The sequence below is a fragment of the Triturus cristatus genome, chromosome 1_1, assembly GCF_964204655.1.
Source record: "Triturus cristatus chromosome 1_1, aTriCri1.1, whole genome shotgun sequence".
NCBI classification, from domain to species: Eukaryota; Metazoa; Chordata; class Amphibia; order Caudata; family Salamandridae; genus Triturus; species Triturus cristatus.
In genome coordinates, this window is record NC_140579.1 from 98,593,047 (window position 1) to 98,605,733 (window position 12,687).

The 12,687-nt window shown below is 47.6% G+C and overlaps 1 protein-coding gene across 1 annotated transcript in view; it reads right to left on the minus strand.

Annotated features, from left to right (window-relative positions):
- LOC146869614 (keratin, type I cytoskeletal 13-like) overlaps positions 1-12,687 on the minus strand; it is a 51,801-nt gene that overhangs the window by 35,811 nt on the left and 3,303 nt on the right. Inside the window, exons 3-4 of the mRNA XM_085640171.1 lie at positions 6,531-6,692; positions 6,287-6,412 (exon numbers count right to left, since the gene is read on the minus strand). Of these exons, the coding sequence (XP_085496297.1) occupies positions 6,287-6,412; positions 6,531-6,692 (288 nt within the window). The remainder of the gene's footprint in view (positions 1-6,286; positions 6,413-6,530; positions 6,693-12,687) is intronic.

A 12,687-nucleotide genomic window follows, 5' to 3' on the forward strand; every position in this document is an offset into this window, starting at 1 on the left:
TGGATCTGTTCCATGTAAGAAAACACGAGCGGGGAAAAGACATAAATTCAGTGATCACGTACACACAAATGCCGGATAGGGTGTGACAGTACATGCATGCAAGACGGAGACTCAGGGCTACGTTGAGTATGGGGACCTCTCCTTTCCTGTCCTCTTTTTCTATGCTGCGTACTTTCAGTATTTTGTAGTTCATTTTAGGGGGTGTCGGACCCTGTATTCTCCTCCCTTTGATCGATGGTGAGCATTTCAATCATACAGTGACGCTCTCTCTCCAAGTGACCTAAGCATGAGATGCACACACATTCATACCGTGTAATTATAGCACACACGTACAATCATGCCATACAGTTTCTTATGTTCTCAATGGTGGTCTGCACTTCACGCACTATCTCACAATGTTTGTCTAAATTTTCCCTGATATTGAACTCGGTACGGTCCATGTCCACTTCATTCTTCAGTCGGAGCTTCGTTGTGACCTATAGAGGGGAAAAAGAGGGGAGGGGATGTGCAGTATTCAAAGTACCCCAGCGCACGCAGACACGAAAAAGTTCTACTTACCACGTACCAAGCTAGTCGCAGGAATGGGTGATACCACAGACCTATTATTCTCTTTGTCCGAGACAAAGATGCTCTAATTTATTTCATTTCCTAAATTCGGGTTCCCTTGTCATATATGCATTTCTCAATCGGTCGTGTATTAGGGTGCAAGATACCGTACCTTGCGTTCGGCATATACCCTGAGCTATGGTTGACCATGGTTTAACAACTCTTGGAAAAAGATAGGTGTGATGGGTACAAATTCCGTTAATCAAAAAGATTCAGGCAAATGGGGACTGCATTATCTGTTTTCTATTGCTTGGGGGTAACAATCATTTATTCAAATGAAGAAATCTCTATCAACCTATGTGATTAGTCATGGCACTGATTCCGTAATTCTTTCAAGAGACCCTTTATTTAAAACAATGTCAGCATACAAGATACGGGCCTACAACCGTTCAGGCCGGCCACGTGGTGGGGAGGCGTCGAGTGTCATGAGCAACGCTACTACGGCATAAAATCGGTTCCCTTCCCGCCCCTCCCCGACCATCATGTGTGGAAGCATCGCATATATATATATATATCTTTTTAACACAAATGTCACGTGACTGGGACGCCACAAGGGTGTGTAGGCCTCTCCTACATCGGCGCCATCTTGGGGCGAGGTCGGGCCAGAGTACAGTCTAAGTCTTTCCATGAATTAGCTGTTGGACCAGAATCCCTTTCAGTAGTTCGAGAACTTTCGTTAGCGTCAATTTTGCGTCAGCATGGCGTCACTGCGACCCCGTAGAAATGCCATGGTTCGTTCTTGGGGCGGGGCAGGAGGCGGGTTCTTCCGCCGACGCTTCGAACCAGTCTTTCTCACTGCACCAAGCGGAGGCAAGGTGGCTGCCGTCCGGGGCAAAGAGCAATGGCGGCGGTTTGTCCTTACCGGAAGTCCGCGGGAGTCGAGTGTCAAATGACTCCAGCCGATTCTGCAAGGCTGAGGGGAGCATCTTGTCAAGGGTGGGGCCCATGCCCAAGCAGACAAGCTTTCGAGTCCAGAATTGTCTCACGGTGGGCTTTAGGCCTGGATCCGGAGGAGTCGACCGCCGGAGTTCAAGGGCAGCAGTAGCAGCAGCTCTTCGGTACAGTCACCGGAGAGGAGTCAGCAGCAGTAACAGCGGCAGTTCGGATGGTACTGCCACCGGGGTGATTCCAGTAGCAGTGACGACAGCAGTTTGGATGGTATCACCACCGGGGTGGGTCCCCGATTACCTGGCTGCGGGGGCCCACTCCTCGCGTCGGGTACTAGCGGCAGTCCTGGTGAACCCGGTGCTTGGGTGGTTGCCTGGCGGCCGCGTGCAGGGGCGCCGGCTCAGCCGAACGGCGAATGAAGTGGCAGGGCGCAACTCAGCTGGCTGACGTGTGAAAGATGCGGTTGGGGTGGCCTCATCTGCTGGCGAGCCTCCACCTGGGGAGGCGGGGGAGGCCCGTCCGCATCGCTTCCCCCCGCCAGGGCATCAGCCCTTATTGAAGAAAGAAGAGAGAAAGCAGGAAGATCCGCACAGCGTGCCAGGGTGAAATTCAGCAGGCCGATGAAAAAGATGGCTGGGGCGTCCTCATCTGCTGGTGAGCCTCCACCTGGGGAGGTGGGGGAGGCCCGTCTGCGTCGCCTCCCCCCCGCCAGTGAAGAAGTGAAAACGGAAAAGGCCCGCACAGCGTGGCGGGCTCCGCCTTGGGGTTGCCAGAACTTCGGCGCTTCGTATAGCCTCCGGCCTATTCGCACAGTCGTCCGCCACTGATGTCAATGGATTTTTGCATGGCTTTTATAGCCCAAAGCCGACTAAAAGAACCGCCCAAAACAGGCCAATGTTGCAATTTCGAGGAAGGAGAGGCGAGGACGGTGTCACGTGGACGTTAAGGCTTTGGGATGGAGGTTGCAGCAGACTGTCATGTAAATAGTTGTTTTAAAACGTGTTTTAACCTGGTTACCCTGTTGGTGTGTTCGTTATATCTTATAAGTTATTAAAATGTTATAACTATACTACTTCGTTGGAGTGTTTGTACCTATTTGCAATTTGATGACGAGCACAAGGAGGTTACTGTGCAATCGGAAAAATAACAGAGACCAATTGCGCGCGATTCTAGCCCTAGTTTGGTGACGTCGGTGGTGGGTGTCAGCAGGCTTCTGTTTGTGCGGGATCTTGTCATGCTTATTGGGCGGGGTGGGCAGTAGGGCAGACAGGTTTAGGTAGCGAGAGTAATGGAGTCGGGCTACCTCGTGGCCGTCTCGACCATGAGCTTGACTCCTTCCCTTGGTTTCATATGTCCCACAAAGGGCTAACTCCTAGCGTTACTTTAGTTTTTGTAAGGTCAAAAAGGATCCTACCAGTGCCTTTACTATCTTGTCGATTCCTGTTCGTTCATCCTTCGCTAGCCGATTCATTCTGGTGGACTCTTTCTTTCTCATCTCTGGGTCGTCTAACGTTATAGCCGACGTTGTGTTCAGCACAGAAGGCTCGGCCGGCGCGGAGGCCGTGAGGACCGAGGCCCCTGTACTGCTTTCGCTCGTGTTCGGGGGTTGTGGGTGTTGCACTACTGACTGGGAGGGTGCATATGGAGGGGGCATGTAAATGATCGGGGGACCTAACAGTAATTCATCATTCGTTCGCTGCTTGGAGGACAACTCAGGGTAGAGCAAAGAAGGGGTCCTAACAGCGTACTGGCCTGAGGTTTCGGGCTCCTGTCTTAGTTTAGTTTCCCTTCTCTCCTTTATGCCTTCTTCTAACCTTCTAGCGGCAAGGTGAGCTGCCTTTCGTAATTCCTTTTCTGCTTTTACTTCTTCCCTCTTTTTCCGTTGCGTTGCTTCTTTGCGCCACATGCCGATACTGTCAAGCATAGTAGGCGTCGTCTTATTGCTACGCAGAGCTACTTCTAGCGCTTCTATCTTATGGTCGTCGAAGGATCCCATCAGTGGCCACTGACTCTCGGGGTCCTTCTTTGTATATTTATGACATAGCTTGGTATAAGCTACGGCGACTAGTCCATATTTAGTGAACATGTCCTTATTAGGGGTGCCCTCCAGTGGAGCCGGATGGTTCACCTCTAATAAGCGGTCCGGGCAGAACCAACTACCAATCAGTGGGGAGAAGATAGGCATGACGGGTTTCAACGGGGACAAAAGTCAGCACTACCTATCTTTTCACTGCTTGCAAAGACTAGACAGAATATCTCTATTCTTCGTTATTTGTAAGCAGAGAATACCTCCAAAGAACCAATATCGAACAACTAGTGTTCGGACAATCAATCAATCAATCAATCAATGGGAGATAAAGATAGGCATGACGGGTTTCAACGGGGACAAAAGTCAGCATTACCTACCCTTCACTATTTGCAAAGACTAGACAGAATATTCCTATTCTACGTTATTTGCAAACAGAGAATATCTCAAAAAGCACTATTCTCCAAAACAATCAATGTTCGGACAATCAATCAATGGGGAGATAAAGATAGGCACGACGGGTTTCAACGGGGACAAAAGTCTGCGTTACCTACCCTTCACTATCTGCAAAGGGAGAGAGAGAGAGTATTTCTACTCCTCCCCGTTTGTAGACAGCGAATATCTCAAAGAGAACAATCAATGAGCACAATCAATGAGCAATACTAGTATTCAAAAAGTTTCGGACAATCAATCAATTATTTCGCAATTTGTCGTGTGTCACGACCTTACCCGGACCGCGTGGACAGTTTCTCGTCTTCCGCCTCCAGCGCCCGATCGTCCTCTACTCTCCGTATTTGCCGCGGCACTCCTGATGGTTCCCAGTCAGGACCGTAGATCACTCGAGAGAGGTCTGCTTGGAGCCAGTGAAGTTCGGATGATCGGCTGCCAGACGAGGGTCTATTGGGCAGGAGCTCTCCCGATCGTTTCAGTCGTTCACTCTGTCGTCGGGACCTCTCCCACTGGATCCACGTGTCGCTGATGGGCCCCACGTTTGGGACGCCAATTGTTAAATGGTAGCGGCAGTTTCAGTCGATAATCTTTCAAGTATTTGCCCGGCGGTAATCGCCTCTCATACCACTCGATAATTTACCAATGAAAGAGGCAGGCGCCGGAGACTGGAAGGCAGGAAACAAAGTTTTATTCCGTCGGAGCAGAACACATCAGATCAGACAGCAAGGTATCGTCACGAGGTGCTCTAACCGCATCTCTGAGATCTGGTCTCTTATACACCGGTTTATTGCTTTATTACACATAGTACATTCTTGAGATTCTCTTGATGCATGAAAGAACATCCCCTGAAGCCCCGGCTCAGATCCGATCCCACACATAGTTACAGTAGAGGTTCGTACCCTACCCGCAGTGGGAGATGGCTATCGCGCAGCAGGGAATTCCGCTAATTCCCGGGGGTGTGTGCAACCGGCCGGGTCTCAGGGGGTAGGGGCTTTGATCTACTGTAATCCCTTTGATGCGGGGTGTTTCCCTTACAGTAGGGGCAATTAACTGCATCCGCAGGGCTAGGTGATGGCCTGGGACCAGTTCGGACAATGGGGCGCAGAGGAAGGGGGTTATCAAAGGAGAGGCATGACCATGTATGGGATGTCGGTCGGATGTGGTTCCGTAGCAGGGTCGCGCAGAAGGAGAGGGTTTATGGCCCGTGTATGAGGGAGCGGGGGTGGCCGGCGCGCGGGGGGATGTTCGCAGCGCCAGGGGGAAGCGCTGGTGATCGAGAATGAGCGGGGAGAGAGTGGGGTGCCTGAAATGGCGGCCGTGCATTCGCTGTGCGTGGCGCTGGGGAGAGGCAAGATGGCGCAGATAATGTTCAGTTTGCACGCTAAATTTCCACAGAATTGTATTATAAGTATTTAATTTAGGCGTGCTAACATTGGTGAAGGTGGACTTCACTAGTTTTGCAAAGTTTTTTTCAAATGTTCACCAACCTCAACAAAATGGAAACAGAGACAGAAAAACACACACAATCTATTTTTCAAGAAAAAGTAGATGCTAGTGTGAAAATTGCCTCCTGAGGCAATTGTAAAAGTGGCTAACTTACATGAACTTTGTCTGAAGAATTATAGTTTCACCCACCATTGTATATAGAAGAGAATCAGCACCAAACACTTAGTTATTTTAATAGGAATGGCAAAGACAGGGAAAAAGCCTCCTCGCACTCTAAAGTCAAACTGTAAAAGAGAATACTGTGGTCGCGCCTGCATGATAAAAGCAACAGCATTTTTGAATACCGGGGGCGAGCGAGCAGTATATTAGGGGCATGTAAGTGGTTGCCATTTGAGGATAAATTCAAAGACCAAAAAGGTGAAATGGTACAGATTATAGTCAACATATTTTAAAGCGATCATGTAAACCAGTTCCTAAATTTGGAATTAGTGGTATGATAGTTTATGATGGATTCAGTTGACACAGAAGGTTAAAACTATTTAACCACATCACACAACATAGCTACTAACAGATTAGCTGCCACCCAACATGTCTGCTCTTCATCATAACTCAACTGCATTAGTTCTTATTTTTCATTTACAAGGGATAACCCATATTACCACAATCCTGCATCTTCTCCAACATCTTTTCCCTAATTATGTGCTGTAGTTAATTTTTCTGTGGCTTTTTTGTGGTTACCCAAATGTACCTAAGCAAATGAATGCTATTGCGAGCGTGGAGCATACCGACAAACTCAACTCATTTAGTTAAACATACTGTAGAATTGTTTTATTCTGATTGGATATGGTCTGAACTATAACGTTAACATACCATGCTGAGTTGTGACTGCAGTTCGATTTCCAAGCCCTGCAAGCTGCGTCTTATTTCGGTAATTTCGCTCTTCCTGGATTGCACCTGCTCCACGTTGGCCACCACCTCCTTCTGCAGCTGTTCACTCTATATGTCAAAGGGGAGGAGGGGGGGAATATAATTTTTTTTTTTTTTTTAGCAAGTAGCGTTTAGTAACAACGCTTTGTGAAAGTTAGTTATGCAGATGTTAAGTTGGCCAACGTACAGCGGCAAGGAACCTGCCCTCGGCTTCTCTACGGTTCTTGTCGGCCATGAACTCGTACTGCTCTCTCATCTCTGCAAGAACATTGGTCAAGTCATTCCCTGGAGCAGCGTCCATCTCCACGCTGACCTTGCCGGCCGCATGTGTGCGAATTTCACCCATCTCCTATACAGAAAGAACACAAAGAGTCACTCTTAGTAACAGCATGAATAATTTGTTTCCAACAAGAGTTTTGAGCTATTCATTTAAATAAAAACTAAGGGCTCAACTCACACAAAAAATTCTGTGAGCAAGTGTGACTTAATCCAAACATCGGTGTGACTAACACCCAACATAGGGCTGACATACACCGATCATAGGTGTGACTAACTTACAATGTAGGTGAGACTTACATTTTATTTCCGTGAATAAGACGGCAATAAAGCATAAAGCCGGTTCACAAAGCAATTTGTGAGTACGTGAAGTAGAACTACAAGACTACTACTTCACTGACTCACAAATGCCTTTGTGAATCAGCCCTGAAATATCCAACTCAAATTAGCAAAAGTCTAAAGAGGGCACCGTCTTTTCTATTTGTAATAATTATATATGAGTAGTTCTTGAGTATTCAAATTGTATTCCCGTTTTACATATTTTGGGGATGTGATCTAGGACATTGAGAAAGAGATAAAAGAGCCCTCTGTACACAGAGAAGCCAACAATGTGCGATATGCCAATAGTAGGCAATGTGTTGGGCATGATAGGATAAAGCACAATCTTATTGATAATATATTTGAGGTTATTGATTTGGAGAATAAAGGACTCATTAGGAGTTTGGCAGACAGACTACTCTTTCAGAATTTGGCGTATATCCTGTCCGCCATGTTTCAGGTGCCGTAGGGTAAAATACACTTGTAATACGGTGGATGGCGGATCCACCACGTTTGTGATGGAGTATTTTGTCCACCCAACCCTCAATAAGGCTTTAAGTAGCAAAGGTATCCCAGTGACCGGAGATCTGTAATCTTCTTAAAGAAATTGAACTATTTTGTATGCACAGAGAAACTGACAATCTGTCAGTGATCGGAAACAGGAGCTGGACGATCCCAGTTTTTGATAATAAATTTGGGTTCCTAGATGGAAGGTGTTGGACCAGGCCCTTTTGGCAGGTTGTCCCCTAAACTTTTTGCATTTATCCCATATGACGTGTTAGTAGTTTTAGGCCTCTAGGCACTTTAGCACTGTGTGCCAGTGTAAAGTGCGTGCGCTCTGTGTTACATTTAGTGAGACTGGCCTGCCCTCCCATAGGAATGCATGGGGGAAATGTGTGTCCATGGTAGTTCCTGATGCGAGAGGAGTGCAGGGGCGAGTTTGGTATGTGCGAACTCGTGAGAATAAATGCTGCGCAATGGTGTGCGCTGATTTATGTGTGCCACTTCTAGTAGTTGGCATGTCTGTGTGCTGTATGATGTGAATTGTCTGTCTGGCTTATGACTGACAGAAGCTGAGAGGGCTGGGGAATTCCAGGAGCCAGGGTGAGTCTGCCCGGTGGTGAATGGAGAGATCTGCATGTGGATGGGAGGGAGGAGTTGCACCTGGGACCTGAATGGGGCTGGGCCTTCCCTTCACAATGCTGGCTCCACCTCCTGTGGTGCGTCTGATGTCCCTGGCCTGTCCTGTGAATAGAGAGGGGAGCTGAGCAAAACAAAGTGCTCCTGAACCAGTTGTATCTGGTTCTCCCCTTGCCCTATAGTTGCAGAACAAAGGAAAATGCTGTATAAAAGAAGGGGCTGTGACCCCATGAAAATGTTCTTGTTCTGGACTTGAATCTACCAGGGGCGTGCTGCTGCTGGGGCTCAGGGGAAGGCTTACCTCCCTGGGCCCTGCCCAGCCCCTGGATGCCTGGAGGAGTTCTTTTTTGGGACCCTTCTGCCCTGCATTGCCCCCTTGATGCCTTAAGGACTTTCTTTTGGGACCTTTTTGCTTGTGGTTATGTCTTGATTCCTAAGGACTTTAATCCTAGCGCCTGGTGAACGCTTTATTTCTTGTTCTCCAGAGCGCTTTATTCTCCCTAAGGAAGAGTGCTTCCGTTCTCCCCCTGCAGCGCCAGGTTGCGATCATCCTCCAGGGAATCCCGACGTAGGGGTTCCCCCGCTGTCACTGATTTCATCGCAGGTGCCCACCCCGCGTCATGGCCGCATTGGATAGATTCCGTTTCATGGATGTGGGTGCCCACCCCGCATTGTCTGCCTGTAGCGGGAGCCCACCCCGCTTATTTGATTCTTTTTTTATGCCCGGGTTCCCACCCCGCGACTTTGCTTTCATTTGTACGCGCGGGTGCCCACCCCGCGACTTTGCCCTTGATGGACGCGGGTGCCCACCCCGCTGTATAGTTTCAATTTAGAGGGAGCCTACCCCTCACTGTCGCCAAAGAACGGAGATCGCCGCAGCCCGCAGCCCGCGGCCCGCCTTGTTGTGAGCGGGGCCGGCGGACGGAAGCAGAAGTGCGGCCCACGAGAGCAGAGTCTGGTGTTAGGAAGATGCCTCGCGTCCCAGCGGGGCTCCCTTGAGCGGCTGGGTGCCTCGGGAGCCCCGGGGGAACAGCGAGACATACGGCACTGACAAGAGCCCCGGTCCCAGAAGAGGGACCGGGTGAAGGGGAGACCCGAGAAGTCCCGGGTCCCATGAGGGGGCCCGGGTGAATCGGAGTCTGCTGCCTTTACCCCCAGAGCCGGTGAGCGAGGGCTGAGAGAGGGACCGGGCCGCATTTTGCTCCCGCTCCAGCGGAGGGAGCATATCTTGTTTTACGTGCCAGTGAAGGCACCATGTTTAGGTTTCTTGGGCGGCCCCGTCTGGCAGTGGGCCGCCCCAACGGGGGCATAGTTATTTCCAGAGCCTACGTGGCTCCCATGTTTGGCCCCATAATCTTCAGAGCCCCGTGTGGCTCTAACGAAGGGGGCATATCTGTGTTAAGGGCCAGAGGGGCCCATGTCCTTTCCCCAGTGCTTGGGGACATGCTGCTTTCCCAAGCCAGATGGCTCCAACGTTTGGCACCTTTGTTTCAAAGGCCATGGAGAGCCCATGCCGCATTTTAACTTTTCCAGCTGCCCAGCAAGTAGTGGGCTGCTGCGCCGTTTAGGTCTTTCTTTTGCTTTGGGGGGACATGCCTGAGTTAGGAGGGAGATGCACTCCTCTACCCCTGACACTCACCTTTGCGCAGCACTTAGTGCCAGCTGCTACATTTAGGCCTGCGCAGATGCGCACCCTTGACTCTTGCTGCACAGGTAGCGCGCCCTGACTCTGGGACATAGGGCATTTGAGCCCCTTTCTGAGATGGCCAGTTGGCCAGGGGAGGATTGTTAGATTCATAGGGCACCAGGCCCTACTGTGATTTTGGGTGCTAGGAAATGTGGTTCATGTAGAATGATTTACGCACCCTGTGTTGATACCTCTAAAATGTGTTTTATGAGTATGAGGTTGGTTTGCATATTATGGTTTATGCTAGTGAGAGTTATTCCCTAATGTAGTTATACCTAGGAGGTTAGGGTCTAGTACGTTTTGACTGGTGGGATGATGGCCTCAAGTGCTTGTGATGGGGAGGCTGGCGCAGAATGTAATGTGCGCCTGATGTGATACTGAGCCTAATGTAGTTGATGTTACAGGCTGATGCTAAGTGCAGTGATTACCAGTAGTACTGGTTGTGTTTTATGTTTATGATAAATTCTACATTTACTAAGTTCACTTTGTGATGGTACTGACAATGGTCCAGTTGGCCCTGTCAGCTGTAAGTAATCCCTTGTAAATATTGCCCAGTGCCAGTTGGCATAGTGTATAATATGTGCTTACTATTCTAATGTGTTATGATAATACAAGGCTATTTTTATATATAACCTTGTGTGGAGTTTCTTTTGTGGTGGGCCTGCTTTACACATTGCCTCTGGGATAAGCCTGACTGCTCGTGCCAAGCTACCCAGGGGGTGAGCAGGGTGGCATGTAACTTCCTTACCCTGACTAGAGTGGTGGTTTCCTCCTGGCTTTGGCGCACGCCTTAGCCAGCCAGAAATCCCATTTCTAACAGACGGCATGCAGAGAAAGCCCTTCCAGTGTAAGATGATATGGATAATGTCTCAGGAATCAATAGCACGAAAAATTATGTGAGAGACAGTTATTGATAATGAGTTGTGGACCGCCGGATGTGCATAGCCATTGATGACGTCTTTATGATCATATATTGTGAAATGATTGAGAGTCCCTCTGATGGAGCAAGGACTCGGATAAAAGGAGACTTGCTCGGAAGCAATTCCCTCAAATAACTCATAACTCCGTAATAATTGTGTTTGTAAGTACTAATCTGCACCAGAATTCATACATTTAAATCTAGGGGAAGCTTGCCTATGTGTATTATTAACAAGTACTCATAAACAAAAGAGGGCCCCTGAATATCAGAATGTAGGGAGAGGAGGGCAGGGGAAATCACAAAAGAATAACAACAAACCTCCCCCTATTGATTAATTAATAGGTAATACATCCAAGGATAACCAAAAAAGACATCATTGTCCCACAGACAATATTCTCATCTTAATTTATTTTATCAAAATATTTTTGGTGTGGAAAAATTATATATATAGATTCAGTTATAACAAATCCAATCATTTCTATTCATAAAATCAGTAGAACAGCTCCACCAGAACATAATACAAACACAGAAATAACATCCTCACGATTCACAGACACACCATGCATACCAAACATACCTAAATAAAGAAAAAAGAACAATACATCTGGTCAGGGCGCAGAAGATAAAACTAATCATCAGGTGGTCAAAAATCCCATCCAAGATTTCTTAAATATATATATATATCCACAGTGATGTCGGGGGCTCCTTAGTGACAATGTTTCTAAGCACATATATATAATTTTGTTGGCACGGATAGGCGGTAATAAGCCAATGGCTCCATAATACATCAAGTTGACTTCAAACAAGTCAGAAGTACGATGAAATGAAGATAAAGCCCATCAAGCTCTATAGGACACCGATGAATGGAAGATTCCAAACGTTAGATCATACGAATGCTGTCTATCAGTCCCCAAGGTCAGATGAAAGTAAGGTAATCTGCATATTCGTAGTATGACATACTATCGCTCGGAGGGAAATCTTTGCAGCTGCGCAGTTGCTCTTAAAATGGCCGCTTGAAACCCACATGATAATGCGCATGCTTTGCTGAAACTAAACCATGTAAGTTTACTAAAAAGCTAATGCGAAAGATTATTACAAGTAAATGGGAGTAGAGTAGAGATAGGTGGTATACAGTGAAACCATTTATTTTTTATTTTAATATTCTTTTCTTTGACCTCTCTATTAGTTTGTATTTGGGCCTCTAAGAGGGACTGAAGCTCATGTATCATGTGACTAGTTCACATGCGCAGTAACGACAAACCAGGAACCGCGATGCAAAGCCTTGAATGCCATCCAAAAGAAAACAGCAACATGTCCTGGGTACTAGTATGATGTCCTGTGAACAGGAACCAAATTATATACAATGTATTGATTAAGATGTGAATACGGATGGGAAATAAAGCTTGGGAAAGTACATTAAGGGGTGGGAACATTAAACAATAAGCTTTAGAAAAATATTAGAACTTAGCATGGTGTGATGATCATCCCCCCTTGCTTGTCCAATCAGAATTAAGCGTTTCATGAACTTGAAACATTTAGGGGTGGTGGTTACCATTAGAAGAGTATAATTGAGGTCGTTTGGTTAGACCCGGTTCATGCTGCAGAGATGCTGAGAGACCGAGATGCTGTCCGAGAATTGAGCAGATCCTAAAGAAGAACCGAACTAGAGGACTTGGAACCAAAGCTAAATTAGAAGAACATCGCGGAAGAATCGAGGAGGGAAGTAGGAAAAGAGTTAGAACATCGCGGAAGAATTGAGGAGGAAGAGAGTATCAGAGAGGGGTGCGACGCAGGCGTCGGATCTAGAAGAGGTCACCTATGCTGTCCTGAATCCTGTCCTAAATCCTTTGGTCTCCTGACCTGTCCCAGGGGACCCAGTCCCAGGCCAAGGGGTTGTTTCCACACCATTCTAGGTAAATATAATTCTGTGTAGTATGTCATTGTACTGCTCTCTTTGTTTTTCTCCTCTTTCAGGTACTGTCATTATTATAACTTAGTCTGAAA